The sequence below is a fragment of the Lycium ferocissimum genome, chromosome 1 (genome assembly GCF_029784015.1).
Source record: "Lycium ferocissimum isolate CSIRO_LF1 chromosome 1, AGI_CSIRO_Lferr_CH_V1, whole genome shotgun sequence".
Lineage (NCBI taxonomy): Eukaryota > Viridiplantae > Streptophyta > Magnoliopsida > Solanales > Solanaceae > Lycium > Lycium ferocissimum.
The window spans coordinates 797,956-822,442 of NC_081342.1; the positions used below are offsets into that span (position 1 = coordinate 797,956).

Here is a 24,487-nt window from a genome sequence, read left to right on the forward strand (position 1 = left end):
TCACTACCAAGGTGATCATGGTACGTATTCATTAAAGATTCTTGCATTTTTGGTGATCTTCACTGCCAACGTTTTGGAATTCACACAATTCAAGCCTTCTATGTGACGTAAGTGCAAAAAGTTTATATAACCAAAACAGCAATTTGCAGATGAAAGAGAAACATCTATACTAATAGTAATAGAAATGTGAATTATTTACTATTGAAAGTAATTCAATGAGTTACAACATTCTCCTTGTTCTGTGATTATTGTGATGTTACATGATAATCAAGGTAAAGCTGCAATGAAATTAATTGAATGTGAAAGAACCAAAAAGATGAATGATATACATAAATTATACATAAAGAGAAAGATAGTGAAGTATTCCTTTGGTAAACTTCAAACTCTATGAACAGCTTTTGCAGCATGCCACATACCACTGGCTTCAGCTTGTCAGCTTTATATTTTTCTTCGAAAGCTTTATCAAGCGCTTCCCAGACGTGCGCTTCCCAGACGCGTGCTTCCTAGACGTGTTTCAGCCTTTTGTTCTGTATCATCGCTATTATTCCAAAGGTCTTTCAGTTCGTGTCTCACCGCCCCCAGTACCACACAAGTTCCTAGACAACAAAGGTTTTTAAAACGAAGAAAAACTAAACAACAATTTTAACCAAGTGGTCGTTAATTTGTCATACCTAGTGTGCACGGCACGAGATACAGGAGAGCGGGTTGACCATGTCCGTTCATTAAATACATGGCCAAGTAAGCAAAGCCAAGACCTGCGTGGATTTTAGACTGATTAAAGCGACGAATGAATGAAATGCAGCATTGGAAAAAAAGGGTTAGGAGTGGGGGGGAGGCGAAAGTATAAGAATCAAAAAGTACAATGGAAAGAAGGATACAGAGAAAGAATGATAGATCATCAATATGATTCACATGTAAAAAAATAGAATTAACAACATACACGGCGCACGAAACAATTACGACAGATATGTACAGAATCATAAGCATTGACCCTTGTGGTGTGGCCCTTCCCCCGACCCCAGGCATAGCTGGCGCTTAGTGCACCGGGCTGCCCTATGTACAGAATCATAAGCAGAAGAGACATTGTTGTATTACAATAGTGAGAAGTTAGAGGCATTGAACGAAATAATTGTACATTGGAGTGAGAATCTCAAAACGATCTGCATTATGGCAGCTAACTCAGTCAAAGAGAGACTTCCGTCTCTGAGTTTTGCCTTATATGAGGGTTCATTTTTATCAAAGACTATGTGCTTTAAGTCTTAATTGTCATTCGTACACAAATGAAAAGCCATTTTGTTAACATTTTGCAGCCAAATTTTGGATAGACATGTGGGTCTTTAATCTGCATTATGGCAGCTGAACTCAGTAAAGAGAGACTTCTGTCTCTGAGTTTCGCCTTATATGGGGGTTTTTTATCAGAGTATGTGGCTTTAAGTCTTAGTTGTCATTTGAACACAAATGAATGGCCATTTTGTTTAAAGTTTTGCAGCCAAATTTTGGATAGACGGTGGGTCTTTAATCTTCTAGCAGGTTTTTATGGTAGAAATAGCGGGCACGGGCCATTTTTCAGTTCTGTATTTAAGAATAATCATTGCCCTGGAGTTTCAAATTCCGTAAGTGAAACTTCACGACGATGTCATAGAAGAATTCCACTTGTTATAATTTGAAACTCTAGGACAGTGGCTATTTTTCAATTACGGGGCTGAAAAGAGGCTATTTCTGAATTTTACCTGTATTTATGGTCTCAAGCAACTGAGAGCAGCAGTAACGCATTAAGACAAACCAGATGTGAAAGAACACAATAGAAGCAGAAAGAGCCAGGAAAAAACCAAAAAAAATAAGAAGGAAGAAACAAAAGAGAAGCACCCACCGGTCCCATAACCAATCATCAGCCAAAGGAAGTATCCATTTAGTGATCCCTTGTTTCTAGCTTCATCAAATCTGCAAATATATATATAAATGTTTTTTTTTTTTGGTATATGTTAATTGCATTTTATTTTGAGAAGGCAAGAGGTTCAATTGCTTTTGTTCTGGAAATGGGATAATTCAAAAGTCGAAACTAAATCGCCATTGCGACAAAATTCATATACACTCTCCTTATAGACGCCTAATAAAAGAATATCTTTAAGAACAAAGGTAGAGAAGTAATATGCAAAAAGGAAGTTTCTTATCATTTAACCGAGGTGAGGTGATAATTTTTTACTTTTATGAAAGAGAGCAACAATTATCTTTTGCAAGATGATTGAAGTGCAAAAATACCTGTACGCAAAGCAAATTAGCAAACCAGGGAAGAGAATATCCCCAAAGCCAAGCATATCAAAGCTTTTATAAGGATCTGTCAATTTAGGAACTCTTATAAGCATCGGGATTGTTTCTCCACCAGCATTGTTGCCTTTAGCAACCTACAAGAGAGGCCAAATCCAACAATGCGAAAAATTAATGACAGATACCAAAGAGTTAAATATCTTCTGGTATGAAGTGCGTGGACAAGAAGCGAGTTTCGATATAACAACACCATCCAACCCAGCTTAATAAAGAAAGCACCCATGATTAACCACTCCAAATAAAATGCAATTAACATATACCAACAAAAAAACAATTAAGTCACACTGGTACATCTTTATGTTTTAAACAATCCGGAGCAGCTTCATAAGAATCATAACCCAGTTTCGGTGCAAAACAATGAAGTAATTTTGTTTCATTTTGTGAAATTTCCACAATCCACACCGACAAGTTAAATATCCAAAAGTGTTCAATAAGGTTATTTAGCTATAACTACTTTGAACACATGCATAGTATGCATGCTAAACAATGATGAATGAATAAGCAAACAATATAACATTATATGGAGGACTAATTGCTAAATGTTTAGCTTGTAATTAACATTATAAATTCTTGTACTTTTAATATGCAGGCATAAATAATGCGAGTAGCTTATTGTATTCTGGCCGGAACAGAGATGGATTAGCACAAGTTGCAAAAAGCAATGACAGCAACAACAACAGAAACTTAGTCCTAAGCAAGTTGGGTCGGCTATATGGATCCTCATTGACCATGTCACAAGAAAAGCAATGACATCAGTGTAAAGAAAACTCTATGCCTAACATTAGTTGCATATTTCGAAAGAATAAAAACCAAGCAGGGGGAAATTCTCATTCCCTTCTGGCTGAAAAATGAAATTAGAAGAAGACTGAAACTTTATCCAGACAGGCGGCAATTTTAAATTTTCAAGAAACCGAAGACCAAACAGGCTCCATGCTGAAAATGTTAAAGAGAAAAAACTGGGAAGAGATAATAGCATTCTTACCAAGTTGATACAAATAAAATACAAGATACACCTGTACTACAACAACAAGATACACCTGTATATAGGTGTGAATTCCACATAATTAAGAGTGGGCATAATAAATAAAACATGATTTGTTAATGCAAAGCCCGACACATTCGTTATGTTGATATGTCAAAGCTAAAAACAATAAAATTTTAAATTAATTTAACTTTCTTAATTTTCTTGCACAAATATTTATTTAGACCTAACTCATGATTGGTTTGACCACAAACCAATATACCACTGAAGACATCCCGCAAAAAGGTTTGTGATCCAGCCAAATTGTCTGCGCCAGCAGTACAGACTGAAGTTGTAACTAAAGAGAAAACTTACAGAAATCATAACACTATCATGGAATATAGTAGGAGATAGGAAAACCCAGAAGATGTCATAGACGAACGCGCAGCAGAGAAGTACTGTAGCAACCTGAAAGAGAAAAGGAATGAGATAAATGAGAAGTATATTAGTAGACATAGGTAGAGCAAAACAAGAAATCAACTATGTTCGTTGGTGAATCTTAGAAGCTACCAACACACCTTTATATTAGGCAATTGAGCCAATTGCAGAACAGTGATCATCAAAGCAATCCCCTGCGAAAATAAAGTTTTCATTTATTTTAAACACTTTTCAGCTGGTGTAAGTATCTAGAAGAGTAAGACTAGGTGATAAGGATGCATAAACTCAGTAATCCTAGAAATAACATAGCAGATTTTAAAAGATCATTTAACTAGTGGAAAAGGTTCAAATATATCCTTGCAGTATATGATTTAGAGCAAACATACCCTCCTTTAAATAAGTGACCTATTTATACCCCTGCCATTACATAAATGGCTCAGATAAGTGAAAAACTCGAGTTTAAAATTATTTATCTGATTCTTTATTAAAATAAAAGCCAAGTGAATTTAATTAAAGGGAAAAGGTCCAAATATACCCCTATAATATACGATCTAGAGCAAATATATCCTCCGTTAAAAAAGTGGCCTATTTTTTAGTTTCACCATTTGTCGAACCAAGCTTATGTTCATCGTCAATGCGGATCAGTGTCAAAAAAAATTCTTTCTTTTTTCTTCAATGATGCAAGCTCTGGTGCTAATCAACATGCGGAAACACCCATAAAGGAATGTAATGCGATAGAAGAAGGCCTTCTTGATGACGAGGGAACTATAAATTTCTCCCCTATAGATCTATTTGCTTATCGTTATCCGGGTTTCTTTGTTCTTATTTCCTTTTTTGTTTTCATTCTTTAGCTTTTTACTCTTGCATTTCTTTCAGTTCATTTTCTGAAAAACGATTTTCTATCGGAAACAACCTTCTACCCCTGAAAGGTGGGGGTAAGGTCTCCGTACGCCCCACCCTCCCCAGACCCCACTTGTGGGAATATAGTGGGTATGTTGTTTTTGTTGTATTCTTTAGTGTGAAAATATGAGAGAGAAAAAGATAAAAAGTGTGGATGAAAAAGAAAAGAAAAGAAAAAAAAAGTGAAAAATTAAAATTTTAGTGACAGATTCCAAAACGTGTCTATTAGGGTGATGAAGTGGCACGCTACATGGGGTACACCTCACCCAAATATAGCACGCCACATGACATTTTAATAGTTGGGTCCTAAATTTGCTAATGACCGGGTTATTTTTGTTCCAATAGTATAATGGAGGTTAAATATAAACTATTTTTGAAAGTAGAGGGGTATATTTGGACCTTTTCCCTTTAATTAAATCCAAGTGGCTTTTATTTAAATTTTTAAAAAAAAAAATCAAAAAAATTAAAATCGATTCTTTCACTTCCGTCTGCCAAAAAGGGTATATCTAAGCCATTTGTGTAGCGGCATGAGTTTAAATAGACCACTTTTTTAGTGGAGGGTATATTTGCTCTAAATTGTATAGTACAGGGGTATATTCGGGCCTTTTCCTTAACTAATAACACAAATAAATATCCAACTGCAAAGGTCTATCACACAAACAACAGACATGAAATAGTTTACGAAGAAATTATAAATTAGCTTACAAGAATGTCTTGGCCAATCCAAGAGTATGATTCTTTCCTGTTTAAAGCCCAGAAGATGGCGAATCCCACACAAAGTACTAGGACAACTATTGACAGAATAGTGACCTCCCCAAGAAGCGGTAAATTCAATGTTTTCTTTTCACAACTTCTACATTTGCTGCTTAAAAGATTGTAGGAAGCATAGTTAAAGATCTAATCAGAAATTTTGTACACAATATGACACAGACGTCATGGGTCAATACATCATACCTTAGTATGAGCGTCACTATACAGTTATGCAGTCCCTGAGAAAGAAACAATTAAACAATAAAAGTTCAACAAGCAGAAACAATGTTGACCAAATGCAAAGAAGAATCAGTTTTGCTCAGCCAAAAACGTAGAACATGCATATATTCATGGTATAATTGCATATGTTGCACAAATCAAGCGTAAAATCAAAAGTAAGCTAATAATGTGAAAGCTGAATGAGTAGTCAGAACTTAGGTAACCCAACCTCCAAAGCACCATATATACTTGTGCATGTCAACTTACAGAAAATGGAAGCAAAGTAAAGCATATGGATTAGTAAGTCCACATATTACAATTACATCTGTACGCAGATGGAAAGGTTAACCTTTCAAAAGATTATGGCAGGCACTATTATCATGGAACATGCATTGTATCACTCAAAAAGTTGGCTAAATCCACTATTCCTACGATCTCAAGTGGAAATCATAGATAACTTAAGGTCTTTGATGCAGCCAGGATATTAAGCGTAAATACACCTCATCAGCTGGTGCATTCCCTTGACTTTGCGGTTAAGAAAGCATAGCTCCATGACAATGTAACCCGTAATGCTTCTACCATTAACGAACATATGAGTTCAAGTATGTTATTATTATAGGGCCACTAAAAAGATAATATGAAAGTGACAATATACTAGGCACAACTGAGGTGTTTCGAATAACTACAACTCCAAAGCTACTAATTCACTTCGCATGCCCATCAATCAAAAAGTTGGCTAAATCTACTATTCCTACGATCTCAAGTGGGAATCATAGATAACTGAAGGTCTTTGATGCAGCCAGGATATTAAGCGTAAATACACCTCATCAGCTGGTGCATTCCCTTGACTTTGCGGTTAAGAAAGCATAGCTCCATGACAATGTAACCCGTAATGCTTCTACCATTAACGAACATATGAGTTCAAGTATGTTATTATTATAGGGCCACTAAAAAGATAATATGAAAGTGGCAATATACTAGGCACAACTGAGGTGTTTCGAATAACTAAAACTCCAAAGCTACTAATTCACTTCGCATGCCCAAAAGGAGAATTGGCCCGGTGATTGAGTCTTTTATAGAGGAAAATTCAATAATTTCAGCGACTAGGTCACAATAAAGCATGAATTTGCATAGCAAGAAACATTTGACATCTGCAGGTGGCTGTAGCACAATTCAAGGGTCAAATGATTGATTTGAACCATTAAACTGATAAGGGCAATTAATTTTAACTATTTTAACCTTGTAATCTGGCACGAGTGAATAGAAAAGGCAATCCACTCATGTGAATGCCTCTTTTCTCAGTGATCTGTGAACCGAGTACATCTCCATGGCAAGTGGGGCCTACGTAGGATGTTGTCCCAATGTGTTATGCCATAACATGAGGACTTTCCAGTCTTTGCACCACTACAATGAGGAAAAGAAAGATAAACAGTGGATGGTAACCCTTCAATGGTCAATTTGGACCTTTCATGGAAAACATGACAAAAACCTTTCTAAGGAGAGCAATACCTTTAAATTAATTCAAGTCTATTACTATCTCCAAGTTCTAGGGTTGATGCCTGGAAAGCAATGATTACTAGTGACGACTTGGGACTTCCTTAGATATGAACAAAAAATTGTCTCGATGATCTACTTTTGTTAATCATTATGATATGTTATAGTATACATCGTACAGGAGCTAGCACTCCCTGTCCCAGAAGTTTCTTTGATATTTTTATCAAGGGTCTAAGGTAGGGAGTGGGAGCATGACAAAATATTTGTCCACTTGAATGCTCGATTAGACCAGCCATGAAACAGTTACTACCGAAGCACAAAGTTGTCATTTTCCTGAGTAGTTTTAGATTAGCAGGAAAAACTACTATAAGCAACAACATACCCAGTGAAATCCCACAAAGTTCAGTAACATAATGGTTCACAAATACGTCACAGTATACACACACACACACACACACACACAGATATATATATATATATATATATATCATTAGGCATTGATACACACATTTTTTCTAAAAATCTTTAGACCTTCAAGTTTATCTTCCATTTTCTTTGCGTACATTTCGAACAGATACATGATATTATTGACCTCTATCTTGCTCATCTTTGCGTACCATACGAACAGATACAGGATATCATTATATTGCTCATCTGTTAGATATTAGGGTCGTTTGTTGGTTGGTTAGAGTTATGCAGGTATTAATAATGCAGAGATTAGTTATGCAGGGTTTAGTCATTCATGTGTTAGTTATTCCATCTTCTATCCTGCATAAGATAATATACATAGATTCCCTCAAAACTTATACTAGCTATGTGGGATTCTAAATTGCTAACCAAACACCATATTTGGTGTATTGAGTTTTATACACAGCAAAAAAAAGGTTACCAAACATGGTACAAGTTATGCAAGATTCAATACATGAATAAATCACCTCCTGACCAGCAACCAAATGATCCGTAAATGCATGGCCTCAGACTATCAACTCAATCAATAATGAAGCATAAATAAGCAGTGCCATGAAATAAGATGGCCTTAACAGACCGAATTGTATTGGCTTAGACGAAAATCAAGAAGAGGAGAAAGAACGAACTTGAATACCTGAATTCCACCGATACAGAAAAGGAATATCAGCAGCCAGACAAACCACGTAGACATGAAAAAGTAAAGTAGCACCAGAAATGTGGATGCTGAGATAACAAATCCAATAGCAGTCCATGCAGTAATGTGCAGAATTTCGTCATCATCCACCTTGGCTACCACCACATCATCCTGTACAGAAACCATATCACTTTTTACGACATTACAGCTTTTAATCATCAAGCAAGGAATCATTGGGTGTTATCCAGAATTGACACAAACTACAAGTAGGAAAACCAAGAAAGGCATGTTCACAGTATGCTCAAAACATACAAATATAAATCAATCTTTCGTTCCACTATATTTTAATCTCAAATCAACTGAGTTCATATATGAATCTTTAGTTCCATCCGCTCTATTCCGGTATATTTCATTCCAATACTAAATAATTTGTATTTTAACACAAACGAGGGAAAACTAGTATGTAAAGATATGATAAGATTTATATTGATCATGGTTTATTTAATAAAAGAATTGTTTGGATTGATTAGCTTGATTAGGAAGTTGATTACATTTAATTAGATTAGATCTGATTTGATTTGATTTTGAATGATACATTTACCAAATGGTAAATACTTGTAATTACTATAAATTCCCAACTAAGCTTAAGGGAATGATCAAGCTTTTCCTTCCCTTCTCATTCTCTTCCTTATATTTAGAGGTTTTCAAAATCGCACACCTTGCGACACATCTGAGAATATTAGGTCTTCAAACACTACACCATTTTCCCTCAGTTGATTTACCACATGTAACCCCCCGCGCACACACACATAATTTGTAGCTCCATCAACCAAACCAGCCTCCATTATTTGAGTCTTATCTCACCACCATGGTTGTTGCCAGTTTTTGAGATCCTCAAAACTGTGTGAAGATCGAATTTCTTCTCTGGAGAAGTACGTCTCTCACACACCTTTAACTTTTCCGCTGAGGAGAAAAAGAACCTCTAGAATAAGCCACCTCCTCAATGTCGAAGGTTTTTCCATGGCCAAGTATCCTTAGAGAGTCCATTCTATTCAATTCCTTTTAAATTCTTGACTTCATGGATCCAGTTTAGCTTCAGCATACCTCTTCTTTCCGCTGGAGATGTTCTGTAGGTGACACCCTATTAGTGGTAGTGATGGGAAAAATGTAAACAGTGCACTGATCAGAAACTAAGGTGTCCACAGAAGGTATATATCAAGGATGGATTATTTGGAAAAGCAAATGGCAGAGTAGCGAAAAGATTACACAGAACATATCAACCTTGGTCAATTCAGATGTATGTTCCGGGGCAGCTCTTGTGATGCAGGCAGCTATTTCTGAAAGACCAACAACTATTACCTTATTGTGTTATCCAAGATCTAATAGCCAGAGTAAACTAAATTTACCACATCATCATCAAGATGCAGTGCTGAAAAGCTTATACAAATAGCCACATACAAAAGCAGAGATGAGATTGCTACTAACTGAATTTACAAGAATATAAGAAGCTGAGCATGTCAAATTTGAAATATATCGGACAGCTTTTCCTTTTTTTTTTTTTTTTTTTTTTGCTTGGGGGGAAAGGGGGGGGGGGCGGGGAGGGGGCTCTTGTGAGGTCATAGTCGTCACTTTCCTTAGATTGAGTAAATTTTTTCCAAAAAGCTGCACAAATAATTGTTCCAACAGCCATCAACCATATGAACGACACCGAGTAGTCCACAACAGGGCGATCTGGTGAGTATAACATCACCGAAACTGGATTAAGAAAAAGATACCATATGTCAAAAGTATTCCAAGTGAAATAAAACAAAAAACAAGAAATAAGATCGAACAAAAAATATGCACCAATTACAGAGTCACTATAACAAAGTTTGCAAATAAAAAGCCATTTGATATTAGCCAACACAGCTTTTAAGTCCACATTCTCATCAGCTACCACTGACATTTTGAAGAAAAGAAACTCTAGGCTAATGAGATAAAAGTACATCTCAGTAGCTCCATGGCTCACATTTGAGCAGAGCTCCACAAGCCACTAAAGCAAACACCAATTTTGAGAGAAAATACCAGATATAGCAACCTAATTGTTGGCAACCATTTTATAGGTGAATATAACTCCCCTATTATGATAGTTGCTAAATAAATGATCCTTGAACCTAATTCAACTCCCAAAATTAGCTCATGAGGTCAGGATTAGACGAACAGTTCATCTTCAACCAACGTGGGCCTCTGACATTCCCCCATATGCATAGGCCTGTCACCTGAAGTGTAGACAACAAAACATGATGCCCAATATTGGGTAAACCAAGAACTGGAATGGGTGACTCTAACACCAACAAAATGAGCATTGAGCCTAACTCAACCCCCAAAACCAGCTCATAAGGTGATTATAGCCCAAGACCATATTAAGGGCAACAACCCATCCTTCAACCAATTTGGGTCTCTAACAAAAATCATCAAGGATAAAAGTTGAACTAGCTTTTAAGTTGTATTCTCCTTACATGGTTTTGGACTAAGTTACTCGGACTCTTCAAAAGTGTTGCCGCAACCGTGTCGGATCCTCCAAAAATACACTACTTTTGAAGGATTCGACACGCACCCGGTGACATTTTAGGAGAGTCCGAGTAACTTAGGTTTTGGACAATTTATATATCTTAAGTAGCTTTTGAGTTCTGGATTAGGGCCACGGTCCATTCTAACATGGTGTTAGAGTAAGACTCGACCCTAATGTTAGGTCAACCATGATGTAACTTCTACACTCCAGATGCTCAACTTTAGGTGTACTGGAGGGAGGGGTATTAGAATCTCAAATCAGTTTGTTAGGAATATTCTAGATACTACGTAATATTTGAATTCAAGTTTGGATATATGTATTGTAGAGATAAGATTGGAATAGGTAAATTCTCTCTTATCTCTTGTCTCATTCAAACTCTTCAAACCTTATCCAACTCTTCAAACCTTATCCTTTCATACTTGTATATATTGAGGACGCTTCCTCCGAATGAATACGAAAATCCACAGATTCAAACTGAATCCTTTCATGGTATCAGGGCATAGTCAAGACTCACGTCAAAGGCATAGTGAATTTCAGTATTGTATATGAGTCTCCTGCCAAAAACAAGTTAGGGGGCACATGGGAACGAGACTTTTTGAGATTTGAGGTTTAGGAGGAATTTCAAGGATTGGGAGGTGACCGAGCTTCAGAGATTGCTAGATCTTCTTCATAATTGAGTTGGGAGTTGGGGAATAACAAAGTATTCTCAGTTAAGTCCTTCTATGAGAAGCTTTTGGTTAGAGCAGAGGATAGTTTTCCATATGTTTCCGTCTGGATACCTAAGGCACCAAGGAAGGTGTGCTTTTTCACGTGGTTAGCTACTAGAGGAGTGATTTTGACGCAGAGAATCTTAGGAAATGGAAGGTTATCTGCATAAGATGGTGTTTCCTTTGCAAGGAGACGGGTGATCATATTCTGTTACATTGCAAATTAGCCACGAGGTTATGGGAGGATATCTTTAGTTGGTTTGGTGTCTCTTGAGTAATGCCAAGATCCGTGAAGGAGTTGATGCTCAACTGGAGGTGTGGAGCTAGGAGAGGAAGAGAAATAGGAGAGCTTTTGAGGGGGAGGAGATGAGCTTTGCTCAATTGAGTAGTCGATCTCTTATTTTCTTTTGGTGCACCCACGTAGTTCCTGTTTGTATAGAGGATTGGTGTCTTTTGGAGAGAACCATTTGTTGTAGGTTTCTCCTCTTTTTGGTATACCACTTGTATACGGCCAAGATGGACTTGTTAGTATCAATGAAACTTTTTACTTGAAAAAAAAAAAAAAAAAAAGTCAGAATTCGTTTGGAAAATATGGTCATGGTAGGGTATCACATTCAAATGGGTCCAATAATCAATAACAGTCTTATGGTACAGTTCAATGTCAACAACAACAACAACAAATACCCATTACAATCCCACCAGGTGGGGCCTTGGGAGGGGAGGGGCGGATCTAGGGTTGGTGAACACCCTCGGCAAAAAATTATACCGTATATATATGGTATTTTTTCATTTTTTATGTACATATATGGATTTTGAACACCCTAAAAAACAAGAGAAGTGGTTGATTCAGTGGTTTAACACCTTGAGGTTCCAAGTTCAAATCCCAGTCACTACATTTTATTTTTCGAATCCCCTCAGTGAAAATCCTAGATCCGCCACTGGGGGAGGGTAGAGAGTACGCAGACCTTACTCCTACCTTGTAAAGATAGAGAGGCTGTTTCTGATAAGACCCTCGGCTCAAGGTCAAGTTTGTTCAAAATTTGGACATAATGCTTTAGTTTGTTATCACAGGTTTGATCATGCTTATCAAGCAAATAATAAGCAAAATATGGCTGTCTTGATTGCGCAACCATCCATCGTGGTATTCTGATCCGGGTGCTACCAATCACCTTACAAATGACTTGAACAATAAGACTGCGCCTGGAGATTACAATGGCATTGATCAAATTAATGTGGGAAATGGTACAGGTTTGAAATTTTTTCATGTTAATGTTTCAATTTTACCATCTTCTGGTAGATCATTACGCTTGCAAAACATACTTCATGTTCCTGCTATAACATTGCTTAGTGTTGCGCTATTTGCATCTCATAATAGTGTGTTTTTTGAGTTCCACCTACGTGTTTGTTTTGTAAAGGAAGCCACAACCAGGAAGGTATTACTGGAAGGGAAACTTGAACATGGCTTGTACAAACTCAACTCTTTAACATCTTCACCAAGAACGTTAAGTCATCCTCAAGTGTTGCAAGCATCTAAGTCTAGTTCTAGTTTCTCTGTTGGCATAGCTGTTTAGGGCATGTTCAATAAATGTAGTCAATAATATCATAAGATCTTTTAATTTGTCAATTTCAAGAGATTCTTATGCTCATGTTTGTTCATCTTGTCAATATGGAAGTAGTCGCAAGTTGCCATTTCCTAATTCTACTTCAATTTCGAGTAATCCTTTAGATTTGATCCACTCTGATATATGGGGTCCCTCTCCTTATCTTGCTGGAAATAAATTTTGCTATTACGTTTTATTCGTTGATGACTATAGCAAATATACGTGGTTATATCTAATGGTCTTAAAACATGAAGTGTATACTATCTTCTTACACTTCAAATCCCAAGTTGAGAACTTTTTTGAGTGAAAAATGAAAGTGGTTCAATCTGATTGGGGTGGAGAATATAGAAAATGTTCCAAATACTTTGACCAATTTGGAATCATTCATCAATTGTCATGTCCTCATATTCATGAGCAAAATGGGTCTGCTGAATGTAAGCATAGGCATATTGTCGAAACAGGCCTCACTTTACTTCCTCATGCTTCCTTGCCTTTCAAATATTGGGATGAAGCCTCTTCTTCTGCTACTTTTTAAATATATAGACCCCCCTACTCCAGTACTGCGTAACGTGTCTCCGTTTGAAAAGTTACTTAATAAGACTCCTGATTAAAAGTTTTTGGTTGTGTTTATCCATATCTACGTCCTTATAATATACACAAGCTTGCTTTTCGTTCCACACAATGTGTATTCTTGGGGTATAGCAATAATCACAAAGGTTATAAGTGCTTGGACTTGTCCTCTGGAAGAGTATACCTTTCTCGTCATGTTGTTTTTGATGAGAATCTCTTCCCGTTTGCAGCTTTATCTCCAGCTTCATACACTGTTTCATGTCCTCGCGCTTCGCCTACGCTAACTGTTGTTGAACCATGCAGAACTTTTCATTCTCCTGGTGTGTTATCTCTCACGCCTAGTCCTAGTTCTCCAAGTTCAGAATTACATGTGCCCATTAGGAACACTTTTGGACAACATAACTCGTCCCTCACTCCACTTCATTTGCAGGACACACCTATTCCCATTGCACATGAATCTGGACAGCATACTTCTACCATTCACCTGCCTCAATGTCGAGCTTCTTCATTACCTCAACCCATCTCAGTGGCTCTCTCCGTGTTTGCCTCACTATTTAATGCTGCTCCTCTATCATCTGCTCACTCCTGGATCTAAAGCTCCTGTTCCTCCTCATCATATGGTTACCAGATTGAAGTCCAAACCCTCAAACCTTCAAGCCAACTCTGTTACCAAATATCCTTTACCTCCTACCACTCTACCTGTTGAACCTACTTGTTTTTCCCAAGCTAATAAAGATGTTGAGACAAGTTATGCAAGAGGAGTACAATGCCTTAATTCAAAATGGCACTTGGTCCTTGGTACCTTCCTCATGTGCTAAAAATCTTGTGGGTTGTAAATGGATTTACAAGTTGAAACTCAATTCTGATGGTACTATTGAATGTTACAAGGTCGCAAAGGGCTTTAGTCAAGAAGCAGGAATAGACTATCATGATACATTTAGTGCGGTAGTAAAACCTACAACTATTCGGATCATTCTTACTCTAGCAGCATCAAAAGTTGGTCTCTACGTCAATTGGACGTCAAGAACGCCTTCTTACATGGTGACCTACTGGAAGAAGTGTGTATGACACAACCAGCTAGTTTTGTGGATCTGAAGTTGCCTCATCATGTGTGTAGACTGCAAAGGCTTTGTCTGGGCTCAAACAAGCGCCCCGAACTTGGTTTTATAGGCTTAGTTCTACATTGTTTGAGCTTGGTTTTGTCGCCTCTAAATTAGATTTTTCTCTTTTTATCATACGCATGATGGCCATATCACTCTTCTTTTGGTCTATGTGGATGATTTAATCTTAACAGGAAGCTCTAGTGTCTTCATTGAAAGCGTCCTTTCCAGATTATCATCTTCGTTTGCTCTTAAGGATTTGGGTCCACTTTATTATTTCCTGGGAATACAAGTAGTGCGGAGTTCTTCAGGCTTAATTCTTTCTCAAGCCAAGTATTTTGAAAAAAAAAATACTTGGCTTGAGAAAGAATTAAGCCAAGTATTCGTGATAAACTCACTCGTGCAAGCATGGACGGTGCTAGACCTTTATCCACACCTATGGTAGCTGGTCTTCAACTATCACAACATGGCAGTCCGTCTTTCTCTGATGTGACTAAGTATAGAAGTCTCATTGGTGCTCTTCAATATGTGACTATTACTAGGCCTGATGTGTCTTATTCTGTTAATAAGCTATGTCATTTATGCATGATCCGGGAAGTCACATTTCCTGGCACTGAAACAGCCGCTATGGTATCTTAAGGGTACTATTGATCTTGGCTTACACATCTGATCACTACTTCTTTGGCATTTTCAGAAGTCAACTGGGCTGGTTGTCCCAATGATAGCAGATCTACTCATGGTTATGGTGTTTATCTTGGCCCTAATTTAGCATCCTGGTGTTCTAAGAAGCAAAATGTTGTAGCTAGATCAAGCACGGAATCTGAATATCGTGGCTTAGCTGCTGCATCGGCTGAAATACTTGGATTCAGCATCTTCTTAGAGAACTAAGTGTTGTCATTCCTGCTGCCCTCAAATTGTGGTGTGATAATTTATCTGCAACTTATCTCACAGCTAACCAATTTTTCATGCTCGAACTAAGCACATTGAACTTGACTTTCATTTTGTCAGAAAAAAGGTAGCATCGAAAGATTTGGAAGTTCGTTATATTAGCTCCAGAGATTAAGTTGCTGATATCTTGACCAAAAGTCTCTCTACAAAACGTTTTCAATTCCTGCGAGACAAGCTTACAGTGTTTTCACCACAGTTGCGCATGCGGGGGGATATTAGGAACATTCTAGATTCTACGTAATATTTGAATTGAAGTTTGGATATATGTATTGTAGAGATAAAATAGGAATAGGTAAATTCTCTGTTATCTCCTACTTCATTCAAACTCTTAAAACCTTAGCCTTTCATACTTGTATATATTGAGGACTCTTCCTCCGAATGAATACTACAATATACAGATTCAAACTCAATCCTTTCAGGTTAAATATGAGTAATGATCAGTATCAGTTCAAATATACGACCAGAGCCAGACTTGTTCCTAATGGTAGGCCACCCATGTTATGCAACTCCATTCTCTAGATGTCCCTCCATGGGCATGCTCAGAGAAGTGTTAGAATCCTACATTATTTAATTGTATGTGTTGTAGCCTCCTTGCATGATTTTGGAAAATCCTCACATCTTGAGATAGTTTTTGACGTTGAGTTGGTCTAAGCTCTATTTTTTAAAATATGGTATCATAGCCAAACTCATCCTTTGGGCTACCTAAGGTTGGGCCATCTGTACTATGTTAGCCATCTCCAAGTAACCAACCTTGGGCATGCAGAGAAGGGGTGTCAGAATACCACATTAGTAAAGTATACAAACTTTGGTCTGTGGAATAGGACAGCTATCTGTAAGCTCTTTGCAGTCTTTCGCTAAGAAGGAGGACATATCGTGGGTCCTATGGATTCACTCATTCTACATCAAAAGGAGGGATATCACTCAGACAGATACACCTAAACAGGCCAGTTGGCTAGTTAAGAAAATCTTTGAAGCAAGGAAATGGTTCAATTCAGATGACAATAGGATAAGCAACCTAGATCTTTGTGTCCAGAACTCCAATCAGTATCAAGAAAGCATATGAACCATTTCTCCCTCAGTACCCAAAGGTTTCCTGGAGAAAGTTAGCCTTAACCAGAGGTCTGGTACTTAGGCATCAATTCATTCTCTGGCTAACCCTACATGGAAGGTTATCCACTATTGATAGGCTGAGCAGATGGGGCATTTAGGTGGCTCAGGAATGTGTTTTATGTTTCTCTAATGTGGTTGAAACTTTAGGACATCTATACTTTGAGTGCCCCTACTCTAAGTACATCTGGCTAACACTGCTGAACTGGTCCAGGAGGTGAACTGGATCAATGCAGTGTCATGTTCTAGACCTACAAGTAACATCCTTGGTTTCTTGTTTGCAGCATCTATTTACCATATCTGGAGTGAGAGGAACTCTCGAATATTTCAGAAGCAAAGCAAAGCTGCAGGGTTCAGAGTGAAGAATATTGTCTTACAGCTCCATATATTTGGTCAAAGGAAGAATAAATGGAAGACAGTGTTAGATAGTTTGAATAATTTCCTACATGTCACTAATGGTTCTAGTGTTGCATAGGTTACTTTCATAGTTGAGATAACTTTATTTAGCTGTATGGCTGAATTGATATACTTGTTTGGATCTAGCTCTATAGTCCCATGAGCTAGTTGTGCAGATTAGCATACTTAGTTGAATAAAATTTACTGTTTAACCAAAGAAATTTATATGCTCCTGGACGATCATCACCTATTGAGCTAAATTTTGGAATTGAGTTAGGCTCAATTTTCAAGGTTCATGTGTAAACAGCAATTATAGTTTGTGCGTTCCTTCTAACTAATGGAACTACTAGAAAGAGCATAGAAGTAAAATATTAGAGATATCATCTTATTCAAGTCTTCAGTATAATCTGAACCCACATAGCCTATAACTGATCACCATCTTTACATTGTTGAATGTCAGACCAACACCTGTAGTACTGTTTAAGAACTTCAAAATCCATTTCATTGCTGGTCAATGCTCTTTCCTAGGACATACCCAGTATGTACTTACTATTTTTTTAATAGTATTTACTCACTACATTTCCAGCATATGAATGTCAAGATGAGTATAGACATACCCAGTATGTACTTACTAGATTTTTGAATAGTGTTTACTCACTACATTACCAGCATATGAAATATGAAGATGAGTGTAAACCATAGTATACATGATTTCAGGTATTTGCGGAATCCTACTTAATAGACAAAATATTCATATTATGTCAATGCCAATTAAATCAATGTTATTAGTTGTGAGTTAGAACTTTTTCGTATTTTCTGTTTTTTCAGATGATATGATGGGTCAATCATTTGCTTCATTAGTTCCAACAGAGGCAACTGCGGAATCAGAACTATTGGGTTGGCTATTTTCGCTATTCCTTTCCGAGTCCGAGGGGCTACCCACATAACCAGAATAAGGAACACTAGGCATACACACCATCTCTGCATCTGGTTCACTGACATGTCTGCAATGACATGAAATGGACAACTGATTGTACGGTTATGGGTTGTGCATTGTTCATGTTGAAATACTGAAAAAGTTTCTCAGCTCCTTGTAATCTTCATTTACAGTATCTTCTTTGCATTACACAAAACCTTCATCTCAAACTCATTGCTTAACTGCTTTTTCAAAGTATTAACTTGTGACATGCCTTTTGCAATGAAGGCACATCATTGAGATACACAATAAATAGATGAAGAACATCTAAAAGCTTTCTACAAACACACGAATGTCACAGTTCCTACAGAATACACCAATAATATATGCAACAAGGACCTCTCATGTGCACCAAAAGTTTACCAGCAAGAAATGGATTACATCTCAATGATATATGAATAGATATATTTTCATACTTTAAAAGCACTCATTAATATGAATTGCAACGCATGTAATATTAGAAAAGTAGATTACATCATAAGCTACTCAACATCTTGACAACCAAAATTAGAATCCAAGAGAAAGCTAACTTTGACAAAACAAAGCTATATATATGAGGCCAGGGCTTTACCTTTAATTCCATCACTGACGAGTTTACCAAACGTATTTGCCCCCTCATTTGAAATAGAAACAACGGGAATGGTTACATTTGATATGGTAGATTTATCAGGACAAGCCATCTCCAGAGGACCTAAGTAAATGCAGGAAAAAAAGGCGTCATATCAGAAAGAGATGAGAGGAAACATATAAAAAGACCTTAAAGACTTAAGATGACAATGTGTGTCAGGGTTACAACCTCCTTTATCATTTATTATCACAACACCTCTTGCACCTCCTTCTTGGGCAACCGTGGCCTTGGTTATAAAGTCACATTCACCTCTACGAATTAGTGCAACAAGGCCTGATAACTAGAACAAATGATATCTCTGCATTATTAATGTATAAAAAACACCACACATGATCGAACCTATTTTTACAGCAACCAAAAAGATATAGCAAATTTAGACATCTTTGGTATTCAAAGTAAAATCAGTTTGCAATAGTTAACTTTCAGTAGATCCTAGTGGTAACCCTTTCAGGTTATTTTATTACTCGAAACTCTTCCACACTAGTATGTGGTTCCACTTCTGAATAGTACCATGAAAAGGATATTTTTCTTGTAAAATACCACTTGTATTTGTAATTTGTATCTCTAATTAACAGAAGCTTGAGAAACAAAAAAACTAAAAGAATAACTAAGACTCACAAATTGCTAATATAATGGATATTCTTGCAATTGGACTATATATGTTATCTTTAGCAAGAACTTACAAAATATAGCTGATCACACAAATAGTTTAAATAAAATCATAAAAGTCAAAATGTAGTCATATAGTCTTTTGTAAATGAGACAAAAAAGAAGAAAAAGATCTAAATTTGGAAGACTTGACAATTTTTATAATACACGATCCTTATTCCTTAAAGTCCAAGATGATCTAAACAATGATTTTCATTTGAAAAACTTATGAACAATTTAAATAATAGTTTACATAAATAAACATAACAAAACATAAAAATAAAACTTTAAAAGATAAGGGCTGACATGGAAGATGAGTTGCTGGCAGAGAGAGGGGTGAGGTTGTTGACAGGACTCATGATAGAACAAAAGGTTGTTTAGTAAGGTATTTATCTAGTATGTGATTAGTTCATCAAACTAATCAAAAAGAAAAAGGAAAGATTATAGCTACTTTTGAGCTATCAAAAAAATCATTCCTGCCCGCCCCGTACATAGTGCTACACCATCCTCGACCTATCGCCATTTCTACTTCTTTTCTCCTATTTCAACCCCCACTGCGGCCCACCAGGAAGAAATTGCTTTTCCATTTTCACAAGTGAAACTTACTCTTTATGCTTCTTTATAAGCTGAAAATAAGTTGTTCTATGCAAAGTTTAGAAGTTTAAATTTATTTAACTTCCTGATAGGGGACAAAGAGATGCTCAATTTGCTTAACATGTACATGTCATCACCTAAAATTCTATATTAATTTTTTTTTAGTTTGTTATTTATTCTCTTCTCCTAGATATAGATGTGATTGGTTCACACTTCAGCCCCTTAAATATTCTCAACCTTGCTGAGATTTGCATCAATCTTTAGGACAAAATCAATTCTTTACTCTTATAGTAGGACTTGGCTCATAAAGAATTATGAATTCTATTGTTATCCAAGATTCTCAAAATTAAAAAATGAGGAATGCAAGATCATCAAGAAAGATCTAAAGAACCAAAATTGGGCCGTGAAAGAACTATGACTATTATTTTAATCAAGCAGACACTTGCACTACATTTCTAGGGAAAAATGACAAAAATGGCCCCTTACATTTGATAGTAGCTTCAAAATAGTCCCTCAAGTATACATCCAGCAGTTTTGGTCCTTTAAGTTTGCCAAAAGTTAACACTTACCCCTATCATATATTTTACCGAACTCTATCTGTTAGATTTAACAGGAACTATGAAAAAAAAAAAAGATTTAAGTATAAACACCAAGAAAGTCTCATCAAATCCTAAAATATGCAACACAAAAAACTACACTAGACACTAAAAAGAAATTAAAAAATAGCACAAATTATACCTCAAAAAATTGCACCAGACTCAAGAAATATATTAAAATTAACAGAAACTACAAAAATTCCTCTAAATGTGAGTTCCCGCTAATTTCTTTCTTTTTTTAGTTCTAGTCAAAGCTACCGGAAGGAGTTTGGTAAATATTTCACGGAGACTAAAAGTGTTAATTTTTGACAAACTTAAAGGACCAAAACTGTTAAGTGCATACTTAAGGGACTATTTTGAACCTACCATCAAACATAAGGGATCATTTTTGTCATTTCCTCTTGTTTCAGGTATCCACCTACAAGTAAAGGTCTGTAAGGAATGTAGAGTAAATACCTTGGTGGTAGAAGCAGAACAGCCATTCTCAGGTTGTGCAAAAACAGCAGGCAACATGACGGTTTTAGTATCAGTGGGTAATACAGACCCAAATGCCGCAGTTAAGCCAACTACTGGCTCATAATTCCTAGTACCTTCATTAACGAAATACTTCAACAGCATCTTTAACAAAAGGAAGAAAAAAAGAATGATTAAACATCAGTAAGCTTCCACATGTGCATAACAGAACTAAAATAGAAGAATACTTCAAGACCAATTAAGAAATGGACCCAATCAATCTTCTCCATATTGTTAAATTCCATCTCTTAAGAACATGATCAAGTTGCAGTTTTGTTAAATCCTAATTCTAAATACAACCATAATATTATTATTTTTTGTTAACCGTGCGCACCTCGATTAATTCCACGGGATACCTGCTAACCCCCACCACCAACAGGTACCAGGTAACTTAGACAGATGGAAAGAAATAATATACTATATAATAAATGCTGAATGAATCCTTGTATGGTAATCTTATAACACGCACACCAGAACCTCAAAATTGAACTTTTTTCTTATGGTTGTGGTGTTCGAGCTAGCTTGCCCCCACCTGGACTATTCCACCGGGTATTTAGAATTAAACATTATATATCAAATAACTCCAGTTTCAGAATCAAATGCCACCAAATTCATGAACCCAAAAGCAAACCTCCAAAGCCATTTCAAATCATCTCATTAACATTACCAAAAACAGTTCTTAACCACAGAAACCCCACAAAAGAAAACAAAAAAATCCATAACCCCATCATAATTTTCCACATAATCAAGAAATGGCAACATCAAATAAAAAATCTACAGAACCCATGAAAGATGTATTAAATAAAAAATACAAAGATGTGACATTTTCCACACAATTACTACCTAAAACACAAAACCCCACAATTCTTTTTCTCTAAATATGCTAAAGGGCTGGAAATAATTACCATTATATTTTAAAAGAAATACAAAGACCTGATTTTTCAACACACTTACAACCAAAAACACAAAACCCACAATTCTTTTTCTCTAAATATGCTACAATTAACCATAAAAAAAAAAAATACAAAGACATGATTTTTCAACACAATTACAACCAAAAACACAAAACCCACAATTCTTTTTCTCTAAATATGCTACAATTAACCATGAAAGATGTAAAAAAAAAAAAAAAAATACAAAGACATGATTTTTCAACACAATTACAACCAAAAAAACAAACCCCACAATTAATTTTCTCTAAAAAAGCTAAAGGGTTGGAAATATTTACATTATGGATGTCATTGCTGCAAGAGCTATCTACAGCATGTGCTATTGATGATGATGATACAACCAAAACAAAAACAGAAATATTTATTCCAATGAAACTCCATGAAAATGCCATTATTATTTTTATTCAATATTGATTCCCTCCTTTTTGTCCCCAAATTTTTGTGCTATATTTCTTCTCCAATTTTCTGCATTGAATTTCTTTTTTTAGAAAGAATGGGGGAAAGAAGGAAGGAATGAGGGATTTTGCTTTAGGCACGTTTAGAATGTTTTAACGGTTTTAACGTTAAAGTGGAAATGAATTTTATTTTTTGAGGGTCTAAATATGTAATGTGATGACGTCATATTGAGTGTCTAAATATAGATGTGATGACGTCATAAGTCGCAGTAGGGTATATTAGTCGTCAAAGTTACAAGTCGTATGCCTATCAAAAAGACTCTCTGCATTAAAAAAAAAAAAAACTATTATGTCTGGATCCCACTTGTGAGATTACTGTTACACCTCGTATTTTTATACGTAAAGTTTAGTCGTGAGTTAGTTGATGCAGATTTAAAAAGCGAGGTTATCGTCAAGGTCATAAGGTATTATACATGCTCATTTTTCATACATGAGAGCTTGGTATTATGTTTAGTAAGTATCGGGAAGGTTGGATGCTAAGCGAATCGAAGAAATTAAATTTGTTGAAACTTTGGAAAAAATTTGACAGAATTCAGGACAGGATTTTTGATCCATTTGAGGAGGGTATATCTCCTAGAATATGAAGAGCTACGGAATTCATAACCTATGTAAACTGAAGTTCAACGAGTCTTCTTTCCAATGCAACTAGCACGATTCAATTTGGAGAAAGACAGTGAGAGACACGGACAGTCGAAGTTCGACAATCATTGTCAGTTACATCAACTACTCAGAGAAATTAAGGCGGTCAATCAGAAGTTGTATCTATCTGTGTGTTACGTTTATTTTTCTCCTTCTTCGCCTTCATCAGCCCATATACTCCTTCCAAAGTTCTCTCAAACCCTCCCTAACCTTATCTAGCAAATAATCAAGGATTACACCCTAGAAACCTTAGAACTAGTGCAAAAAACATAGTAACTATATTGCTCAAGTGCGTGGCTGCTCGTTTGAGCTTAAAGCTAAAGGTTGACTTGGAGTTTCTGAGCTTTAAGGTATGTATCTTATGCTAATGTCACACCCTGATTTTACTAGGGTGTGATGGGCACCCGACCCCACATTCGGAGCCGAGCGAACCCACTGACTCTTATTACATACATAAACTCTCGGACTCTTTTGACAAAAATGACAAGTACAAAATATTTCGAATTATCTTTGTAATATACAAATCAACAGAACTTGTAACCATACCTGAATTTGTGACATAATACAAAATGACATGACGGCGGGGAGCCGCCATACAATCGACATCCGTAACCCACACACGCTATCCGCAGTCTCTACGTACAATCGAAAACATATCACATAAGCTCTCGACTCGGCGGACCCGGGGCACCGGAGCTTGCTAACTCCCGCCGAGGCATCTTCTATAATGTCTTATACATGTCCGGTGTACACTGCAAGGCATGAAACGCGGCCCCAGAAGAACGGTCAACGGAATATGATCGAGTATGTAAAGCATAAAATACGATAAATTAATCATAACTGAAACGAGAGATACGAAACATGAATGTAATAACGAGAATCGAAATGCTTACTCATAAAACATAAATAGATGCATAGAAGTAAAACATGCTATAGCGGCCCTCCTCACGGGACCCTGAAATCGCAAGTTGGTCGCCCCGACGCCGGCGCCACAATCGAATCGATCATATCGAATGTGCACATATCATAGCATATCAAATGTGGCCATATCATATCGTCAGTGTGTACATGACACATCATACACCACAACCCATGTACATATATACTGCCCCTCTCTACGAGGCACCTGGCGAACAATGCAGGAACACGCGTGATAACATATCCCGAGGGCTCGGTGGAAAGGAAGCATTGAGGCGTCCACGAGTGGAGTAGTGAGAAACTTATGCAATATAAAACATACGGACATACGAGAGATCGACGGAATAATCAAATGACATATCATGAAAAAAGATCCCAAGAGGCATAGACATACCTTTTTA

At 36.6% G+C, this 24,487-nt stretch overlaps 1 protein-coding gene across 1 annotated transcript; it reads right to left on the reverse strand.

Annotated features, from left to right (window-relative positions):
• Window positions 1-176: 176 nt before the first annotated feature.
• LOC132036111 (signal peptide peptidase-like 5) lies at window positions 177-22,630 on the reverse strand. Its single transcript, XM_059426722.1, has 14 exons — window positions 22,353-22,630; window positions 21,068-21,229; window positions 18,942-19,053; window positions 18,717-18,836; window positions 9,729-9,944; window positions 8,190-8,344; window positions 5,579-5,613; window positions 5,330-5,486; window positions 3,865-3,918; window positions 3,662-3,754; window positions 2,260-2,402; window positions 1,871-1,941; window positions 672-755; window positions 177-596 (listed from the first exon to the last, which is right to left on the reverse strand). Exons 1-14 carry the CDS (start codon window positions 22,464-22,466, stop codon window positions 463-465), a joined length of 1,650 nt encoding a protein of 549 aa, XP_059282705.1. The 5' UTR covers window positions 22,467-22,630; the 3' UTR covers window positions 177-462.
• Between the last annotated feature and the right edge of the window lie 1,857 nt (window positions 22,631-24,487).

Bases quoted from the DNA above. Each gene is read 5' to 3' on its own strand.
- LOC132036111 (XM_059426722.1), bottom strand. From the start codon at position 22,466: ATGGCATTTTCATGGAGTTTCATTGGAATAAATATTTCTGTTTTTGTT. The intron at 19,054-21,067 runs GTATTTACTCTA...CATTTGTTCTAG, and splicing joins GTTCTGCTTCTACCACCAAG to TTATCAGGCCTTGTTGCACT. The intron at 2,403-3,661 runs GTAAGTTTTCTC...CCTCTCTTGTAG, and splicing joins ATGATAGTGTTATGATTTCT to GTTGCTAAAGGCAACAATGC.